Source organism: Strigops habroptila, chromosome 8 (genome assembly GCF_004027225.2).
Source record: "Strigops habroptila isolate Jane chromosome 8, bStrHab1.2.pri, whole genome shotgun sequence".
NCBI lineage: Eukaryota > Metazoa > Chordata > Aves > Psittaciformes > Psittacidae > Strigops > Strigops habroptila.
The window spans coordinates 12,273,458-12,295,860 of NC_044284.2; the positions used below are offsets into that span (position 1 = coordinate 12,273,458).

Sequence of the window (22,403 nt, forward strand, 5' to 3'; positions counted from 1 at the left end):
TAAGTAGAACAGTTGCAACTAGTGTGCATTCTTTTGTGATTTGCAGTACAAAGTTGTTCCAGATCCTTACACGCGTTCCGCATATCCTTAAGAATACATTAAATAGCCAAAGCCCACCATTTTCCTAATAGAAATCTTAATGAGTATTTCTTAGGATCCCTATGTGACTTTTTTTTTTAAATTAACACCCAACCCCTGCTTCATTTTGCTCGCACCAATCCATAATTAATTATCTCCATCTAAAAAACACAAAACCAAGAAAACCTAATCACAATGAAGCTCTCAGCAACCCCTAAAAGCAGCAGTAAAATTTATTTTGAATTATGCAGCCAAACCTTAATAATGCTTTCTCAAGACTCCCTGAAACAAAGCCTACCATTGTAGATGAAATGTCTGGTCAACAATAACAAGCAATTAGCACCAGCAATTCAGCTGTTTGATTAAAGGACTCTCCTTAACTAGAGCATGTTACTCCTTAATCTCTGACTACCTGCAACTGAAGCAACATCTCTGCTGACTGCAGACTTAGTAGAGCACTCATGAACCTTCCTGGAAGTGCTTTTCTGACTAGCTGTAAGAAGTTACTCCATCCTATGTACTACTTCAACCTGTGAAAGCAACTGCAACTTCAAATCAGCACAGCTGTTTTCATACCAGCTAGGAAGCTATTTACACCTTTTAGGCATCTATGTAAGCCACAGAAGTCAACATTTTAAACCAAGGAATTAGTCATTTGTTTGAGTAGCTTTTCCTCCAGCTACTGAAAACAGTAATTCAACAAACCTGAAGCAATTAAAAAGGTTAATGTGGTTTTTTGCATTTGACATTTTAACCAACAAAAAAAATCGTGACTTTGTTTAAGTACTACTGACGCAAATTTAAAATTCATTTATTTAATAAGATCAGTTCGCTCAAAACAGTAAGTTGTACCCTAAGATAAGTACAACTTACTGTCCTTAGGAATAGTAAAAATTTCATTTAGCTATTGAGAGGAGAAGCTTGAGTTCCAAATAATCATGGCTTAATCCTGAAATAATAAAAGTAGATGCTACTCTTCCAGAAACTTTCACTACCTTTCAAATGGTCATTGCGATGAATGTAATGGTGAACTTTCACAGACGTTTTCTAGGATACTGAAGTCTTTCTATGAACGCATGTGTTTTAAACTTGCCCTACTTGCCAGCAATAATAAGAAGCATTTCATTTATATATAACAAGCCCCTAAGATTTCAGATGCAAAGCAGTAAATTCTGCATTAAACACTTCTGCACTAACATACGCTGATCCTGTTGCCATTCAATACCTAACTCATATTCACTGAAGTTTCTATTGACAAACTGTAAAGTCTCTCTTTAAAAGGCATTTGACTACACCCCAATCACTCAACCTCAGCTCACCTCGAACACTTTTTTAAAAAAGATTAAATTTAAGAAACATACAAGTTTAATGCTTGATCCACCATACACTAAGGCAGGGGGTCCTTCAGCAAAACAAAAACTCCATGAACCTTTCTGCACATCATCACCAAACACCTGAAAGACAGCAGGTAAGTAAACAGAAACACCAGGCTCCAAACCTCTTAAACACCTCTCCATGAATGGAAAGTCTATTTCTAACACTGATAGTATCATTTGTTCTACTGCTCAGGTATTACTCTGATTAGCTATGTTTTCCTTACGTCCCACTTAAAATTTCCTACTCTGTATTGCCATACTTTCTGTGAACAGGCAAAAAAAAGTATCTTTATTCACTTGCCCTTTGCAGAACTATTTTGTCTCTCACTTTCATTACTAAACACACTTTTGTTTTAACCTTTGCTCAGAATCCTATTTTCTGTAACGGTACCACCATTACTGCAACCTTCTGAAATCTTTCCAGTCTGTCTACATCCTTATAGCTCAACATCCAAAACTGAGGACACTTCTCCGAAGTCCAGCCTCAGCATACCCAGATCAGCAGAAAAACAGCCTGTCCCTGATACTCACCACTTTTGGTAATGCATTAGGCATAAGATGCATTTATTCTCTAGTGCACCGTAACATTACTTTATTACACTCATCTGACTACCTAGCCAATCGCCTCTACCCTCTCTTTGTACTTTTAATTTCTTTACTATTGCACTGTTTCATCCCATCGGTTTTAGACCATCTGGAATTCTGGTTCTGTCACTCAGAATTCTTCTGCCTACTCCTAGCATGCTTTGTCTACCTTTTTAAAGCATATTACTTCATACAGATATTAATTTTTGAGCAACAAGGATCCTACCAAATAATTAATGTCCATCTATTTCTCCTTCTTGCTTCATCTGCATTTGACTGGAAATGATAAAAAAATCCCTGACAAGCTTATCTTTCCAAACACCCTAGAGCAGGCAGTCACTTGTGTATGATAAACCTCCTTTCTTTATAGCTGTAGAAGTCTTTCCCTTTCTTTGTGAAGAATTCCTATGACAGCCAAAGCAATGTCATCAACATCAGAGGAATATATATACATATGGATTTGGTTATGGATTAAAGCTTTCCAATAGTGTTGTGCAGAAGAGAGGGAAACTGCATCAATTTCAGGTGAATTAAATGAAATGTTTAAATATTTAAGACTAACATTGTCTTTTTGCTACTAAAAATAAGACAGCGACAATCTTAAGCTTTTATCTGAATCAGCAAATATTGAGATAGATTTCTGTGGCTGGGCAGGGAAATGTGAAGGTTATCTGCAGAGCTAAAATACATGAAAGTGATCAACTGCCCAATAAATCCCCTGTGGCACGGGAGAGCCTCAGCAAGCAATTTTGTTCAACTGAGAAATAAGCTAAGAGTGAAATAAGCTGAAGTGTAACAGGGTAGCTAAGAGTAAAATAAGCGAAGTAAGCTAAGAGTGAAAGGGTAGGTGACACTACTGTTACTGCTTTTTTTATTTAGCACATTTAGAATCTGTGAACTGCCCTTTCTCAAGGTTCTCACTCTCAAACCTCTTGGTTGGAATAAGAGCATCTCGCCCAGGACTCAATTCTGCCTAATGCATGGATCACATTTCCAATTCCTCCTGGCAGTATCTCCAGACTGCCTCTCCCTACCAACTTTATAGCCTAAAGTACACCACCATCTGGTCTTCTACTATTTTCTCTTCCTGGCCAATTTCATAATCCAGAAAGCTTTTCCAATAGAGGAAACTAATTCATAGAATCACAGAATGGTTTGGGTTGGAAGGGATCTTAAAGCTCATCCAGTTCCAACCCCCTGCCACGGGCAGGGATGCCCTCCACTAGACCGTGATGCCCAATGCTCTGTCCAACCTGGCCTTGAACACTGCCAGGGATGGGGCAGCCACAGCTTCTCTAGGTAACCTGTGACAGTGCCTCACCACCCTCACAGGGAAGAATTTCTTCCTTCTACCATATCTAAATCTACCCTCTTTAAAGCCATTACTCCTGTCCTATCCCTACATTTGCACAAAGTCCCTTTCCAGCTTCTTGTAGGCCTTAGCTCACTTCTCAAGTGAAGCCAAGACCTGTGCAGATAGGCCTGCAGATGCAATTACCTACTAGCAAGTAACCTAAATCAACTCTTCAGCTCACATCAATCCCTCCCTCTACCAGTGTGGGATTATATATCATGTTATTGCAAGATGCTTTAGGACTTATGCAATGAAGAATATCTATTTGAAAGTTAAACAGTTAAAAATACACACCAGATTTATTTTCTTTTATACAGTGCCAAAACCCTCCGCAACACAAAAAGGAGTGGCTCATCAGATGAATGGAGCAGCTTTCCTTCTAAACTAGTGGTTCAGGAGACTACACTGTTCTACTTCAAATTCACTTTATATTTTTGTAAGGAATTTTGGTCATTGCAACTGCTAGAATTTTAATCAGTGTCTTAATAGTTTTAAAGAAATAGGTGCCTTTTTCCATATGCCATCCATAAATGAAAGCCTGAATTCTGGAGCACTGCTTTGCAGTGGTGGGTGAATTCCACAGCTGTGGGATCATGGAATACAAGGGGCTTAGTTATACAAGGCAAGAATGAGTTCTGGTAGATTATTAAAAGCTAAAATGAAGCTGAGGAGTTCAAGAACCACAAAAGCTAGTTCTTGCCCATCAACTTCAATAGTATGAATATTATTTCTGTGTTGAAATCTTGAAAGAAGATTCAAACCAACCACAGCATAATGAAAAAGGAAAAAAAATGGGGGGGGCATGAAGAGAGAGGTTTTCATGTCTCACCAGGATATTTTGCTGCAAGGGAAGTTTGCAAGCTCCTCAGTGTTGCTTTTTCAAGCTCCTCATTGATAAGACTCTGTGGGTACTTGTGTGTTAAAGGGTTAAGAGCCACATACATAAAAGCTGGATTATCTCTGATCTTCTCTACACGGATGTATTAGACTAAGGCGGCAAACCAAGATGACCTCTTCAAGTCTGAGGCCAACAACAGTGGCAGGTACTGCACCACACAACATCCGTGGAGCACAATTCTTTACAAAACCCTGTTTGGACAAGGCCATGAAGAGGTCTCCTTCTACTATCAACCTCTGAGCAATGCTTCAACTGCCCCTGTTCCAGTCGGTGCTGCTAGCCCCTTCAGCCCAACTAGTGCTCACAAAGGTTTATATGAACTTCCCAGCTCTGCCACAGATCTCTAAGACTTTGGGCATGTTATTTAAATCCTGACCCAGCAAAACACTTCAGCACAAATGCACCATATTCATTGCTACAGACCATACCAAATGCAAGGTCTGCTCTACCTTCCTAGACAAGACAAACTTCTGCATCCCCGGTCTGTAAGACAGGCATACAAAATGGTAACACAGACATCTTCAAACTCTCCAAATCAGCCATCATCTTTGACACTGTATGTATAGTGACTGTGTGTAGAAAAAAAGCAGAGCATTCACTTGGGAGTTCCTTAGTAATGTGAACAGCCAACAGCATTATCAGCAGCCATTTCTGTGCCATGTAAAAAAGAATGGATTTCTTGGCTGTAGCTGACTGAAATCACAACACGTAACCTATATGCTAAAATGAAAAGCTTCCATTAGCAGTTACTAAACATCCTAAGCTCCAAAACTGGAAATTAATCTCATGTTGATGACAGCTACATACTGATATGTCCCTATAAATAATATTGAAAGGGACAAAAGAGAAAAAAAGACTGACTTCGCATTCAAAACAGATTAAGCAAAAGCATCCTGGACTAAACTGGATTACTTGTTAATGCATTTTTCAATTGTTTAACAATCCCTTTGCATCCTGTGGAGAGTAAAAATTTAACTTTTAAAAAGGTTTTCAGTTGCTAACTACCTTAAGAAAAAGATTATTTCAGTGCTGAAAGAACACACACAATAAAATTATGGGCACATTCGAATTTATATGAGGAGCTGCTTAACACATATCAAATTGCCTTCTAGTAATAACCACACAAATGCACACACACAGGAAAAAAAAAGAGCAAGTAGAATTATTTACCCCCTGCTATGGTTTAAAAAATATTAACCAAAAACTCAAACAAGCACTAACTATCATATTCCCCATGCTAAGCAGGAACTGCTGTTCTCTCTTGTCTATAGCTTCATATATATTGCTCTCATTTTTATGTATTATAAAGTTTGAGCCTTGTGCACACAGTAAGGACAAACAGTTTTCTATTAAAAGCACTACTATGCATTTACAATTACTCCAGGGATCACTTACCCTGCAAATTGAAAAAAAAATGCTACTAAAATCTTCTAAGACTGTTCTAAAAATCATTTTACATGCAGATTTGCATGACCCTGTAACCCCGGGTCACAAATTGTTTTACCAGTCTAGATTCTGCAACTGGTCTCTTTTCGCAATTACAAATTCCGATAGCATGGCTCAACTGAGGAAACTATGCCAGTCTTCCAAACAACCTGGTGGTTCTTTTCATGGGTCAATGTCTACATCTGTGTACTGAATGAATTTATCCTGTAACTTTATTAAGTGAGCAGTCTTCCTAACTAGCAGTTACAAATGTCTGGCTGCATTTCTAAGTTTAAAGAAGCGTGAGTTGCCTACCACTTCACCAGAATGTGAATGTCTTTGTATTCTTCCAGTAAATAAAAATATACAGCACTTACACCAAAATTACATGCGGTAAAAAGACATACTTAAGGCAGACAAACATCTGTACATACAGCGGGAAGAAGTTGCAGTCACAGCTTTGGCATGCTTTGCAAGATTTCTTTCAAAGCCTCTCTTAAATGTGTGGTGCTACATTATAGTAAAAAGAGTAGTAAAGATAACTTACAGGAGGTCCAGTTTCCCCCTTTGGACCTCTGACACTTCCCATTTCAAACATTTTGTCAAGATCTTCATAGTCATAATCATAATTATCAACACCAATTTCATAATTGTTTTCTGTGTGATAAGTCTCATCAGCATCAAATGCAGCTTCCTGCCCTGGACCAAGTTGATTATCCAGAGAGAGGTCCACAGGCAAACCATACAGGGTTGTGTTGAAGATGTGCTGCTTTCTGCTTGGTTCATTTAAATGTTTTGCTTTGTCCATTCCCTTGCTTTTAGTTTTACTCTGTTTTACAGGGGAGATCAGAGAAGGCTCACTTTGTCTGCCTGCATCTTCTGTGGTATTATCTGAAGTACTTGGATATGATCCTTTGGGGGTTTTACTGATGTTTTTCTTTGTGCCAGTCTCCTGCTGAAGAAGAGACAGATTGATGTACTCCTGGAGTTCTGTTTCAGGCAAAGCTTCCAGCAACAGAGGTTTAGCCTCTGCAAACTGCGATGCAGAGACATTTCTTGACTCAAAGTCTTCTGGTAGAAAGTGACTGTGAGCAACACTGGTAACAGGAATGTTTGACACTTCTCTCCTTCTATAAGCTGATATACCTTCTGACTGCTTTTTCTCATCAATCACCATCTTTGAAAAAACATCCAGCCCATCTGATGCATGCAGAGCTCCCGGCGGAGATCGATATGTTTCAGCTTGGCGACACTGCTGCTTCACATATTTACAATAGTTTGCAGACGCTTCTGCAGAGGGAATAATATCTAACTGACATATAACTCCTTCAAAGCTGACAGAGTGAGAGTTCATCCTTCCCAGGGTAAATAAAGCATTCAAATCAAATGTCTCCACTTCAGAAAGTACTTCCCTGCTATAGTGCTTCTTTCCACACTCAGCAAATATTGAGACAGTCTTGTCTCTAATGTCAATGGCAAATGAATGCCATTTTTCATTATGAACACTATAATCAAAGTGTACGGACTGCTTCCCACCAGTGTACACCACTACCTTTCTTGGTAGCAGCTGAACACCAAACTGCAGCCTGCTTTTGTTCCTAATACTGAAAAGGAAAGCATTATTTATTCTGTATGAGTATAACCCAACCAGTATGGTGAACGGATGCCCTAGGCTTGATGGTAGGACTTGAATGATGGGGGACTCAATATGTGCATCACTAGTTAGTACAACTCCTGATACAGTTAGACGAACACCCTGAGGTAACAGAGATGATGTTGAGGGCACTGCCGTCTCTGAGGGCTGTTGAACATCTTTCACAAGGCCTAGTTGATGAAGAACATCTATTGCTGTAAAAAGAAATAAAGGCATATTGTTGACTTCATTTACAAGCTCATAAATTCAGATCCATATAAACAAATGTATGCACATCTTAAAAAAATCTGTACTTCCCAGCATATATACTGCACACAGCAAGGCCACCAAATCCCTAGTGTAAAGCACACCAATCTTTTGCATCAAAGAAATAATTAAAGCCAGAACAAAATTTCCATCTTAAAAAAAACCAAAAAAACCAAAACCAACCAAAACCCACACAAAAAAGCCCACTGTGGGTTAATTCATTTATGAATCTGAAAAATCCCCATTTGGTCTTCAACCTTTCCGCAGTAGTCAATGAACACACTGTGTTGGTTCCTTATTTATTTGCCTAATCCTGCCTACTCTTTGAGGTTTGGGATTTTTTTTTAACTTAAATTTCTTCTTCTGCAAAACATTCTGCAATAAAACCGTATTTTTCCTCTTTCTCTGAAAACTTTAAATGAATTTGAGGGGATGGTTGCTTTGTTTTTAATAAGGCACAAGCTATTTATAACATAGTAACACCTCAATAGAGCACCAAAAGATGGTCACTGGCTCAAAGTAAAATACAAAGATATGTCTTGACACGGAGCTATTATGTACTGCAGAGATAATTCAACTGGTACCTGGGAAGAATTGCTCTACTTTCCACAAGGGAGCCCTTCTTCTGCCAAGCAAGGCCCTGTGCCATTAACAGAGCTGGCTTCAAAGGGAACTGTTTTCCCAGTGAGGTCACCCTTGATTGTATATATCTATGCCAAAGCTAGTCAGCCTAAAAGAAAACAAAGCTTTTTCCAAGGGGGGATGCAACAGAACACACCACTGCCTCCTTTCCCTCTACACAGTTTACTTGCTGGGACCACGGATGAGGTGAATTCTACAGAAGCAAAAGTGGTGAGGAGCAAGGAAAGAGAAGGAACATCAGGACTCAAGGGGCAGTGCTCCCATCTTCTAGCTCATCTGTCCTCTCAGAAGATGCAAGGCTGGAGCTACATTGATGTAACTATTGAATGATGAGATATTGAATTAAGAGTGCACTACTCCACAGCAGGAGACAGCAGTGGACATGAAGGAGACAGAGAAACCAGCGGTCCTACTGATTTATGTCCTGTAGATTTGGCTTTGGCATATAGAAGCCTGGGTAGAAGATCTTCCTACAAGGTGGAATGGGCAGTGGCGTTTTCACTGTTGGGTTCTCTAGTGTCTTATGTAATGTGAACTTTGTGCTTTGACCCTTCCCTTAGCTTGGACCTTTCAGTATCTCCATCTCATACCTGGCTAAGTATCATCACCTAATGGGTACAAACGCAGTTATCTAGCCTCCCAATAAACTGAAATCATACCTGACTTAGGTAAGAAATCAGAGCAAGGGTAAATCAATGACCAAAGATGACCAAATTCATTTGGTATTGCCTAAATCAGATTTAGGCATGTTGGAGTTGGCAGGCATAAGCACCTTCTTCCTTCAGGATGAATATAAACACACTGTTAGATCCCTATGATACAGCTGAAACAGAAACGCTACAAAGGCTTAAATAGGAGCTAAATCACACATCCCCAGCAGTTGTTCTGTAGGGTCACAAAATAAGACAGCACTTACGGCACTGACTGGTAAACCTGCTTGTCTGGGTGTTTGTGGGAAGTGCTACAGAAATACTGCAGAGACTGAGACAGAATGCAATCATGAGACAAGAAGGCTAGGGGCTGAAATACATGACATGAAAAAAAGGCTGAAGGACCTACACTTTTGGCCTGGACATGGGAAGATTTGGGGGAAACTAATTATAATTGTCCATTACCCAAATTGGATAAACAGGAATACTGAGGAGTAACAGGCACAAGCTGCAACACAAGGAATTCCATCCTCATACAAGAACAAGCATTCTCACCACAAAAGTGGTTAAGTGCTGGACCAGGGGGCCAGAGACATTGTGTAATCTCCATTCTTGGAGATTTTCAAAGCCCAACTGGACGGGACCCAACAGTTTGAACTAACTTCAGCATTGACCCTGATCTCAGCAGGAGGCAGGGCCAGATGACTTCAAGGTCCCTGTAGCCTAAATTTTCTGATTTTCTGCACAATGGGAAATTGAGTGTTGTACTTTTCATAAACAGGATTGCACAGAAGCATATGGTATCATCTTTTTCTTCCCCTAACTGCCCGGACCTAAGCTTCAGTGAACTGCCTATATTAAAAATGACTAGTAGAATCTAACAGTTGCACTGATCTAATAAGCCAAAAAAAAAAAAGTTAAGGATTCTCTGCTCTATTGAGAGAAAAAAAGCAACTGAAACAAATGGATGTTCGCTTTCAGTGGAAAAAAATGTCTCCTTTCCCAGTCTTCCCTTTCTCTGTTTACTGAATGTATTCATAGGAAACTTTAAGATTAGACAGATGTTGGCTTAGTTTCAGCGGTAAGTTATGAAAAGAGCCTAGATTTCCTTGAGAGTGATTTATAAATTGGAACCAAGAGCATCAACCTGAATGCACTGTACATCTTGAAAATTAATTACACACCTTGTAGTGTTTCTAGTCATGTTTGAGATTCACAGATGTGCCAAGATTATCCTGGCAGGTAGCCAGCAGAGACAGAGGTATGGAGAAAGCATATCTTTGCAGAGTATCATGTGTACACCAATTTCTCAAGATATTTTGCCTCAAAGCAATTAACTTACTATAGCTGTATTTTTATCTGTCAAACTGATAATGGAGGTCAGGTTAAGTAGACCTTCAGAGCACAATGTATCTGCTAATGAACCACCACACTTTCCCAGGACCCCAGTCCTGCATGGTCTGTGTGTAGTTATGGAGAAGAAAGCTGTACTTGTATTGCTTTTGTGAAAACTAGGAAGAAACACAGGTCATGAGCTCCAGGAAACGCAGAAGTCTTACACATGCAAACAATACCCCAAGGCTGGAGATGCCATTGCAGCACTTCTGTGTACCGGCTGGGCTACCTAACAGCACATCTAACAGTCTAACCTAAAGTTGTACCTAAATATCATAACCTAACCTTAAATATTTGGCAAGTACTTCTATTTTAAAATATTTGCAATTATATATTTGTATTTGAAAATAATAATGCATGTCATCTTCCAAAGTATTACAAATTGAAATAGAAACCAAAAAGCTTAAATCTAAACTGGCTTAAAACAGTCAATTTAAAAATTACATTCAAAAGTATAAATCTCAAACTGCAAGCAAAACTGCCAAAATGTTGGCAGTTCCAATTTGAAAACAGCACATTGTTTAAAAGTTATTAATAAAAGGAGAATCATTTGAGAGCACAATAAGAAATAAGACAGATTCTCCACATCCTGCAAACAGATTTCTGCAAACAATGACAGGTCCTGAGAAAGCTAATCACAGATAAATGTATGAAAAATGACAGCAAAAGATTAAGCATCAACTAATTATTCCTTGCTGATTCACTGCCTGTTAACCCACCCTCAAGCCAAAAGGTTGTTCCAAATTTTTTTGGCCAGTTGCTTCATTTCTGGTCCAACATGTATTTTATCTCAAGGCTTTCAGAAGCTCTTGGCAGCACACAGGGTTTTGGGAGCAGGCAACCCTCTCAAGTCTTCCTCCCAGCATGAATACTACAATTTTCTTCACCTATCAGGAGTCAGTTTTCTTTGTATACCCATGTCTGCACGGCATCTGACTTCACATACTGTTTACTCAACCCATTAGTCCCCAAAATTGTAACAGCTCATCTTCTTGAAGGAAGAACTGTTTCGTGTTTTTGGTGTCAAGTGCTTTCCTTCCACCTTCTAGGAGGACTTGAAAAATTCACAACCTCATAGTATCAAGAGGGAGGGAAAACCTAACACGGACTTTGGCAAAAAAAAAAAACCAAAAACCAAACCCCAAACTTCTGACCCTCTTGCGGCACAGAAAAATAAAAAACAACCCAAAAAAACCCCAAAAGGAATTGGGGAGCGATGAGGGGATTTGGCTATTGGATCATTCCACGCCCCTATTCTGTTCAGTCTCTCTTGTTCATTTCCCATATTCCTCCATACTTGTGAGTACTCCGAAGGCAGGATGTTTGGGGTGCTCTCTCCATTTCAGCAATCCTTACATACACGTTACCTGCTTTCTCTTTACCAGTATGGGCCAAGGAAAGACAAAGGTCATCCAGCAGTCAGCTCCACCAGAAATGAGAATAAATACTCATGAGGTGTCCCATTTCCTAGGTGATGCTGCATCTGCAACTGGGTCAATTAAGATAGCTGGCTGCAGCCAATGCTCTCGCAGACACCAGGCCGAGTGACTAGCCTAGGAAAGCCAACTAGATACACTGATTCTGTATGTCCTTGAGCCACACTCAAAGTACTGTTCCTAAAGGCTGAGGCTGTATCTTTGTATGTATTTCACTGAACACAATATATAGCTGCCTACCAAAATGAACACGGCATAGCTTCTCAGTTGAAGCATGCACAGGCTGTCCCATCAGCTCAGGAAAGAAGGGATCTTAATAACTTTTCCTATTTGGCAGAATACTCTTTTTTCCAAAATACAGGTGCCAAGAAAGTTTTAATAACAACGTGAGTTTTAACATACTCCTAATGGGCAGACAATCCTGTTCCTCTTCAGAGATCGAACTCTAAGCACTGCAAATGCCATAGTACTAGCTCTGCAGGCTGCACACTGAGACTGAAGGATACACTGGAGCTGCTCTTTTTTGAGGAGGTTTCCTCAGTCTGCTGTTCCCTGAACTGCCTTTTGCAACCTTGTTTGCACAGCATGCAAATAAAGTGCACGAGGGACCAAATTCATCCATGGGCAGAAAGATGTGTCAAGGTTCCATGCATCATTTTGATCCCAAGCAAGCACTTAAAGAAAATGAAGTTGTGTATGGCATCTGTGCACAAGGGGTGGTGGGGAGTTTCCACTCAGTAAGGCTTCTCACATGGCTATCTAGAAATGCTGCTTCATCTGCTGATGACCAAATAAAAATTAATCACATATAGGCACATCAAGACTGGAGGCTGTACTCCATTTCTGCAAAGCTCTGTGCACAGAGGTACTCTGGACTGAGGCAAATAAGCCTCTGACTGTACCCACTGCTCTGTGTTGCTGACAAACCCCAGTCTTGTAACCTTCAGAGTCCTTGCCTGAAATTTTGTTAGAAAAGCACTTCTGAGGCTGAGGCGCATGAGAAGTGAGAGAAACTGGTTATTTCTTTGCAGAAGAGGAGGAAGGTCTGTAGGGATGAATACAGCTCAGACCATCACTGCACACCTGCCTCTGGCATCCTTCAGCTCCTTCTGCTACACTGGGAAAGTGCAAACAGTCTCTTCTCTTTGCACCCCTGCAGGCCTCAAGCAGGGCAGGCCACACACATTTATGGGTGCTGTCCCTCCTCTGATGAGAACTTGGCTCAGCTCTAAGAAAAATCCAGGAAAATCCCATCATCACAAAAGCATGTGTCCCCCATTGAGCTGAATGTGAAAAAAATCAACAACAAATCTTACCAGGCAAACAATGAGCAACTAATGGAAAGCAAAACTACAAAGACAGCAGGGAGGTAAGGGGGAAATACAACTGAAGGAAAAAAATAAGCTTTGCCAGTTGCAAGGAATTATTAGAAGGAAAAAGACATTGGTGAGAATAATGGTGGGAGGCTGCCAAGATATCCCACGGGGCTCTAGCAAAACGTTATCAGGAATGAGTCTTGTCTTAACCATACAAACCAGCTGTTTGTATTCAGCTGAGTATTTGCAGTTAACATACTTACAAGTCAAGGATGACCTATTTCTTACTTCACCTGTACGGTGAAGGACCATGGCAGAGAACTGGTGCTGCCACTCTTCTGGCAGGTAAGAAACGACTAAATGGCATGTTAGCCTCCACCACTAATAGTCCCACAGTGGTCTCATGTGCAAGCTGCACATCTGGTACAGTTATAACAGCTGGCAGATTAAAAAAGAAACTGAAAACAAGACAACCCTATTTCCTAACATCTGCATCTGAATGCAAAACCAAATGAATACACAATTTCACTTTTCGCTTTAATGATGCCAGCCTAGACTAAGCCTTTATTATATGCAGTGGTTTGCTTGCATAGCCCTAAGTGCAAAGGTAACTCAGTCATAGCTTGCCACCCCCAAGGACACCCACTTGCAATGAAGACACAATCAAAGCCTTTTCACTGTACAAGGCTTCCCTTTTATGAAGAGCTTGCTTAAATATGTAAGCAATTTCACAGACAGAAAATCTGAGTAATTTTCAAAAGGTCATCTTTTCCAAACTGGTTGCTTTAAAATTTATTCTCATTATGCTGTAGCTGGTATTTTCTTTAAGTCACCATTAAGGAACCAAACCTAAGGTCCGTAGTAACAACAGACGTTTACTCTTTTCATCTATTAACAAATTATACAAATGTCCTGTTACAAAAAAATGCATTCTCACCTTGTTTGGGTACTTGTGCAACACCCACAGCTATACATATTGCAATAAAAAGGAAATTTCTCCTAAAAGGGAAAGAAAGAAAGAAAAGAACATGTGAGAAAACATCCATAGTTTCAGAACTCCAAGGAATTATAAGCTTAATTCAACATCCAAAGTCAATGGCAGGATACCATTGACTTCAGCAAGTCCTGGATCAAGTCCTGGATCAAAGCCATCACATTGTACAACTTTCCACTGATGCTGAGAAGGCGTTTTACACAAAGATCAAGGATTATGTACGCCCTCATATATACTACATATATTTTACCCTGGCTTTTATTAATAAAGTGCATCTGGTTTATATTTCTTTCAGCAGCTTTCAAAAATGAATGTTACTATGTAGTAAATCTCTTTCTGGAAAGAAAAAAAAACAACAATCAACAAACCAAACAAACCCCACAACTTTACTGTAAAGAAGCTATAAAATAATTGACAAGTTAATGCCTTGATCATCAGATATTTTTGACCTGATATCAGTCTTGTTATTATACTACATCATTTTACTATAAATGAATGTTCCACATTTTTGTTCCCATATTATAAAATTCAGTCATGTTACAAACGTTCTTCACAAAGAAAATCCCATCACATTTTTACTTAAAACTTCAGGCTCAGATAGAAAAGCAATACTAATAGGCACCACAGACCTATTGCAACGAATATATATAAGGCTGATACAGATTACGTGCTCAAAATTTGCTTTACATGAAAAACATTGAATGTTGGGCAAAGAATACATTTTTACCATGATTAAAAACAGATTGCTGTTTTTTTAATCAATTATTATACTAGCCAGATTAGCACCCTATCACACTCTGGTAAGTGACTGAATCTTTTATTAAACGAGAAATATATTTTCTGTTAATTTTTGACATGCAGGCACAGAAACAGATGTACATCACGATTATAGTAACTTATATCCATTTAATTCTAAAACCAACTATTTCTAAAATATCAGAAATATAGTTCCAATACTAACTATTCAACTCACACTTAAGCCTAAGCTCAACCCTCTTGCTCATTAACATATGTAACCTCATTGATTTTTCATAATATTAATCGGCAGATTGACTAAAAGTGTTTGCTGGACCATGCCAGAGAGCCCTTGAGCATCTGCAGTAAACAGTATTTGAAAATAACACAGCTGCAACTAAACACCTTCAATTTCATGTGGTGTAACTTTGCCAGCTAATCAGTCACAACCTTTTGCACAGCAAAAATAGTGCAGGAAGAAAACCCTTCCACTTTATACAGGAATGTATGGTTCAAATAGCAATGACAGACAAGTTTCTTCCACTGACTGTTCACTGTCAGCTTGCCTTCAGCTCAGAGGACAAGTATTAGTAATGCTACAGTGACAGGAAATCATGCTACAATTTAAACATTTTTTTATATATGTACATATACACACACAGAGAGCAGTATTTACTGAAAAATCTCAACATTCCTTTCAAGGGTTTACAATTCAAACCTTCCAGAAACACCCAAATGCATAAAAATCACAGAGCAAAAATCCATTTTTATAATTTTGCCCAGTGAAACAAAGAAAAAGGTAAAAAAGCACTGGTCTAGCAAAGGATGGGTTTCATTACTTACTCTCCTTCCCTTTTGGCAGTTTTACTGTGCAGTTTTACCCGTTTCCAAACTCAGTCTCCCTCAGGGGAAGGGGGTACTTCAGAGATGATGCCACTTCTTCTTGAAGGCCACCTCCTCAAGCCCAGCCCTTGAGAGACACTTGCCAACTAAAGCTGAGCCCTCCCCCCAATTCCTGTTATGACGAAAACCAGCTGTGACAAATGCTGGGAGGACAAATGAAGCATTATAGACCCAAGTCCCATTCCTCACAGGTGTATTGGTTCAGATGATAATTGAAGAAGCGCACTATCCACCAGCTCCTGCTCTCCAGCTGGCAAACCTTTTCCACCTGATCAGCATCCTGGCCTGTAGTAACAAATTGCCACATTGATTTACAGGCAAAGCACTTAAACAGGATTTCAAATTACAGGGGCCAGGAAGAGAAACTTTATAAAATTAGACTATTTATCCTGCGGTCATAAATCTTGAAGAGTCTTCTGCGCCATTCTTCAAAACATTTGCTTGGTTTTCAAAGCAAACAAGTGGGCTGCATCTTGGACAAAATTAGGTCCATTAGTTGTACACTACATGTGGATTTGCATATTGTGAAATCTTAAGTTTTGGCAATCAGAACAAATGAATAATTTAAGGAACAGTACATCATGATATTGGTAATATGTGGTTATTGGTATTGCCACTGTAAAACTGCAGGTACATCATGTTTTTCAGAAGAAAATGCACAAAATGTACAAGATATGGAAAACATGCATCATTGCTCTAGTTCTGATCAGAGGAGGAGAGTGGGGTGGAAACTACACCTTACAAATCCCAATGTGCTTGTAAGCGCGTGTTTTTTAATTAACCACTACAGTCTTTTGCTATTTCTCTCTTCATACATTCTCCTGCTACAGCCATGTGTAGCAAGTAATGTCTTCTGGAACAGTTCTGCCACTCCTGCACAAGACCTAACATTGACTGTTGTCCAAACAGCAGATCAGCTATGGGACACTCCATTTTTTTCAGCTCTGAACACCAGATTTAAGTTCATAGTTCATGTCAAACAGTGCATCATCTTTTGATCTAATGAGAAGCTCAGTGACAGGAGAGAGCTGTGTTGGGAAGAAAGTCCATGCATTGCACTGTACCAGCTAAAACTCACAACTCTTTATTTATTTGACTTTCATTGGCATGAAATAGATTTGCAAGTAAAAATAACGTAACACATTTTAGTCAACTCCAAAGGCAGCATGCTCAAAGAACCTCAGAACTCAAAATGCAAAGATGACTCCTCATTACAACAGCCTCTTCCATAACATCAGCCAGGGACAAGCCACGTGTCAGGTTCTGACTCTGTCACCTCCCAGCAAATGTTGTAGGAAGGCAAGAAATTCCAAAATGCTCCCGAGGCTGTAAATTACACAGATGTAACTGGATATACAGAAACATTTAGTGAGAGGTAAAGACAAATGTCTGGCTTACACAGTGCTCTCCAGCTAATGTCAAGAACAGACGAGTGATCAGCTAAGAGAAAAAACAGGGACCAGAAACAACCATAGGGCTAGAGGTCCTCTAATGCGTGGGAAAGTTAAGTCTTCCTTTTACCTTTTTTTTTTTTCCACAGTAAGTAAAACTTTTTGTAAATGAAACCATGTGCAACCTAAAGTGAAGTTGTACAAGGGAGCCCTCCATGGCCAAAGATGAAAAATGAAATTCTGTCCTTCTCAGAGAAGCTGTTCATGCAAAACCTCCCTTCTTGGTCAAGATCACTACTCTTTGCATTTGCAACTCAAGCTGCAGAGCAGCCAGTTCCGTCTCCATTCTCTCACCAGCATTGCCCTAAGCCACCAGGCTCCCTGCTGTGTAATGCATACATGGCTTGATCGATTGGCAGCCATAGCTGCAAGGAACAAAGCAAGCAGCATCCAGAAACCCTGGACAGCATGCCTCAGCTGAGCCCACAGCTCCTGGGGACACCTGCCCCACTGAGACACAACAGAAAAATGCAAAAGCATATAGCAGCAAGGACTCCAGCCAACTCACATGCTGGCTGTTCTCCCCCATTTAACATCACACATGAAGCTGTTCCAACACCACTTGGCTATGTCCTGTCCTAGAGTCTAGGTATCTCTTGAGCTTTCCTCCCTCCACCTACCTTTTCATCCTTCCTCCTATTTTACATGCAAGCACAAGCTGAGGGAAACTATACAATTGTTTGGAGGAAGGCACTACTACCAAATGTGGTTGATACCTTTTAAAATGTGAGCTTATCTTTCTGATAATCTTTGACATCTTGTGACTGTTTGCCCCTCCCTATGAGTGGACAGTGACCACCCATGTTTATTTTTTTCCATTATGGGTGATGGATGAAGAAGTAGGTTGTGGCAAGCAATGATGAAAACCTGCAACCTCAGAAGACAATTCAGCAACGGACAGAGCCCAGGTTTGGTTAGTGCACAGCAGTATCCTCTTCATTCCAGGCTAGTTTCCTAAAGCTCAAGTTTAAAGGAAGGAATACCACTGCATGGCTGCTAGAGAAAGCAGGAAAACCTGTTCCCAGTATAACTGGCACAGATGCATTCAACCCTGTGCTCATCAGTGATGATGGCTTAATTACCAACACCTGCCCCATGTGCACTGATTCACTGGATCTCCAAGGACTGCTGAGGAGAATGGCCCAGTTTGTGTCCATCCAGCCTGAAAAGGGCTTTGGGAAAGGTGATAGCACCTTGTGGACAGAGATGCCCTGGGCTTCACAAAGACCCCAAGTGGTTAAAAACCTTTCAAAATCTGAAAAGAAAGATATCTTCCTCCTTTGCTGCTATAATGACATTAGCCAGCAGCTCCAGTGCTGCTTATCAAATTAAGAGACCTATAATCAAGGTGAATCAGGGGACACAACAGCCCCCAAAGCCTCTCGTGCAAGTTGCATGCCTTTTGGGCATGGATGCCCCTGAGCACCTAACCAGTGAGGGGGAAGCACCTGAATCCTTTGCCACAAGTTCACAAGATGGGAGAAAGGGAGAGACACAAGACAAGGCAAGAAGTAGAAAATCAAAACATGTATTGCTCTGAAAAGCAGTGGCCTAAGAGGAATCCTACAACAGTGCTGTGGTTCGGAGAAAAGAAACTCCCTGTCTGGTGGCCCAGACGCTCTCTGGACAGCATTTGGCTTAAGATGAGAAACTACCATGTTCAGAAGAACAGTCAACTCCGTTAGTATTTCTAAAAGGAGAAAAATTAATCAAAAAGATGTGATTTTAGAGCCATTTTATGAGTACATCCCTGATTTCCTACCCTAGTTCTCTTGTCTAGACAGTGTACACTAAGTGTTTTCCTCTATATGAAGGCAAAAGCACAAAAGCTCAAACACTCACTCCTGTGAAACACTCTCTTCTCTTCCTTGTCTCTGGATACTTGTCTCTAAACATTTTGTAGATTGCTCTTCAAATGTTTTACTACTCAGCTCTCATAACACAAGGCAGCTCATGTTTCAAAACTAACTATTTGGTCAACAAACATGGTGAGAGATTTAGGAGTCATGCTGCTGTTTCATTTATTTAACCTGCAGAGACAACCCTATACAGGGAGCAGGTCTGACCTAACGGCACTTCCATAAAAAGGTAGTCTAGGTTGCAAGGGACTTACTGGTTTGATACATGCAAAGGGAACCACATCCTGCTATGAGGAATTCTGGTTTCTTAACCCAGGCAAGCAACCAGGTTGCTTTCTCTTTAGTCAAGCAAATTAGGTAAACAAGACAGAAGCATAGAGATATATATTCTGCTACTGTACTACTTCACTATAGTTCAATTTATGTTTCTCTATCAGCAATATTCCTTTACAGCTATCAAATAAACAAATCACATACACATCTGGGAAGGCCACCTTCAGGCAGCCACGTAACTGCCCACAAGCATTCAAGTGCACCCAGAATATACACCAGGCACATTTTAGCAGCATAATCCTCACTACAACGCAAGGCAAATCCTTCTCTGTCCTGCTCAGAGCTCTTGGTAAACTTAATTCAAGCCACAGCCAGAAAAAGCACTTTACAAAAGGAGACATATACCAATAATGCCTACAATATCATTGCAACTATGAAAAGTTCACAATCATCTTGCCTAAGCTGCTTTGAGGCAAACTATGGAGGAGAGCAAACTCTACCTTTGCATCACAAATGATGGTGCACTAGAAATAGCCTATAACAGAAATACGTAAATACAGGGCACCTCATCTATTATAAAGAGAGTGGCCTCAGCTCTTAAGAGTGAGTTGTGCAGATTTTTCTTGTTTGCTGTGCGTTAGTAGACAGGTACCAAAAGGGAAGAGAGCAGCGGGGCTCCCCGCGGGTGCGGAGGCTCACTCTCCCCCAGGATCCCTATTGCCCCTAGGAGCCGCGGTGCGCTGGCTCTCGGGTCAGGCTGCCCCCACCCCAGGGACCACGCACCCGTGTTACCCTCCGCGCCGGGCTCGGACGGGAGAAGGATAACGCAAGGCATGCGAGACAGGACCGGGGACACCCCGAAAGAAAGACGGAAGAAAGAAGGGAATGCGGAGAGGAGAGATGCAAAGTCACCGGCACAGGCAAGAAGCCGGCATCTTGCAGCCCCCGCCTGTCCTCCGGGGGACCCCGGGACCTCGCAGGGTTACGGCTGCGGAAAGCGGAGTTTTAGGACAGCTCACCGGGGCCGACGTCCCCTGCCCCCGGGAGCAGCCCCATCCCCTCCCGGTCCCGGTGCGCCCCGTCGCCTCCGCTTACGTTTGCGCCGCGGGAGAGATGCGTCCTCGCCTTGTCCTCTCGGCTCCCAAATGCATTTGTATGCATTTGCCCGGGCAGCGGAGATCCGAGGGAAAGCCGGAGCCGAGCGCCGCGCCGCCGCCGGGTCAGGTCCTGCCCATCAATCCCCGCCAGCCCCGAGGTCTCCACCGAGCTCCGCGCAAGCCCGAGGGCGGCCCCAGGGCGACCCGGGGGGCCGGGCGCGGCGGGGGGCGGGGTGGGTAGCGCCGGAGGAGCCCCGAGGAGTGCGGCGGTGCAGCCGTCTGCACGGCACCGGCGGCCCCCCCCCGCCCTCCTCGGTGTTGAATTTCAGCGCTGGCCGCCGGCGATTACATCAGCAAACACGGGGCGGGACGGACCCGGCCGCGCTGCCCCGCAGAGCGACACCCGCGGGGCGCGCAGTGCCGCGCCGAGCTGGTACAAGCCGAGCGCCGTCCGCTCCAGCCCCGCGGAAGGGCCCGGACAGGCAGAGCGGTGCGGCCGCCCCGGGTGCGCCCGGTGCGGCGGGCAGCAGGGGAGTGTAAGGGGCGGACAGGTGATGCTGGTCAGCGCATCCGAAGGGCGAGGAGAGCCTTAGGTTCCCACCGGGCTTCAGCTGGGAAGGTCTGGCAGGAAGCTGCAAGTTAAAATGTGGGGATGGAGGAGGAGGTGGGGGGAAGGGAGATGATGAAATGGTATAAAGAGAAAAAGCTGAGTGTGCTGGAGGGTTTACATCTCGAGTATAATTGGAGTGGGGTCCAGCAATCCTCCCTCTGGAAAATGTTTGAAGAGCAGATGTAATTTAGTAGCATTACAACACCAAAAGAAATATGACACCCTTCACTGTCGTCTTCCTAAAGAGACAAAGGACTTCTTAGCTTTAATTTCCAGTTTTCTTACCTTGTCCCATAACTTTCTATTGCAACATTATCCCATAAGACATCTTTATGCAAACTATCTCTCAGAACAAACAAGGTATGGTTAAACAATACCAGACCTCGCAATATACACGTGGCCAAATCCTGCAGCTTTACTTAGGCAAAACTTCCATTGACCTAAGCAGAAATTTGATTGCAGTATTTGGCTGCAGTATTTGGGTGCTACAAGAACAAAAATTTCACATAAGACCTGCAGCAAAGACCATCAGGTTGTAGGTGACATGAAATAAAACCAAACATAGTCCCTAACAGCAGAAAACAAGAGGTGATAAGGCACAAAGAATAGTTGCAGAAGACAAGGATTTTATATTCTCATTTCTGAGGATGCTCCACTCATCTGAGAAGGACTTTTCTGAGCGATCCAGGTAGCTGGGAACAGGCAGAAAAACAGGGCAAAAATTGTCATGGAACCAAGAGAAGCTTAGATCAGTGAATTTTCTTGAGGATAATGGAAAGCCAAGGTTATAGGGAAAAAATTATTCTCAGGCAAGACACCAGAGTGGTTTTAGGTTTAATTTCACAGTCAGGCATTTTCAATACCTTGAATCATTCAGAATCTCTACAGTCTCACCGGCTACCATGGGATTTCCTATTTACTTCACTTTTTGAAAGCAGAAGGTAAAAGCTGTCAACATTTACCCTTCCTGCCTCTGTACCCTGCCTTAAATGAAATAGCAAAATATGAAAATGTGCTTGTTCACTGAAGAGAACATGGTGCCTGCCCAGGGAGGTATTGGACACTGCTGCAATAAGTTCTTGTAAGCATTTCTGTTTTAAACCACACTTGAATGGCTTCCAACAAACTGCAGTGTTCTATTTCATTTAGGTTTTATTAGCATTAAGATGAACTAAGATGTACAACATTACAGATTGGGTTTGGAATGGTTTGGTGCCATTCCATGAAATCTATCAAGCTCTTAAATAAGATGTCATGTACAGAGCAGGCTTGGCTTTGCTTCATAGCAAAAATCACTATCAAGTTTATTCTTACATTTGCTTCTTCCACGTGTTCTTACAGCCTAATAAGTGAAACCTACTATGTTTAAAGCTATCAGATTACGAGTGTTTATGTCCAGAGCTATATATAGCAGTCTGTATACTTA

General features: G+C 41.5%; 1 protein-coding gene across 4 annotated transcripts in view; it reads right to left on the reverse strand.

Moving 5' to 3' along the window:
* COL24A1 (collagen type XXIV alpha 1 chain) overlaps positions 1-20,616 on the reverse strand; it is a 138,786-nt gene extending 118,170 nt beyond the window's left edge. For 3 of the 4 annotated variants that reach the window (XR_004389952.1, XM_030495241.1, XM_030495244.1), the window contains exons 1-3: positions 20,366-20,616; positions 13,993-14,054; positions 6,264-7,564 (exon numbers count right to left, since the gene is read on the reverse strand). Coding sequence is in view for 3 of the 4 variants with exons in the window: in XM_030495241.1 (XP_030351101.1) it covers positions 6,264-7,564; positions 13,993-14,054; positions 20,366-20,421 (1,419 nt within the window). In the remaining variant the exon portion in view is untranslated. The remainder of the gene's footprint in view (positions 1-6,263; positions 7,565-13,992; positions 14,055-20,365) is intronic. The other variant, XM_030495242.1, reaches the window with a different exon arrangement.
* Between the last annotated feature and the right edge of the window lie 1,787 nt (positions 20,617-22,403).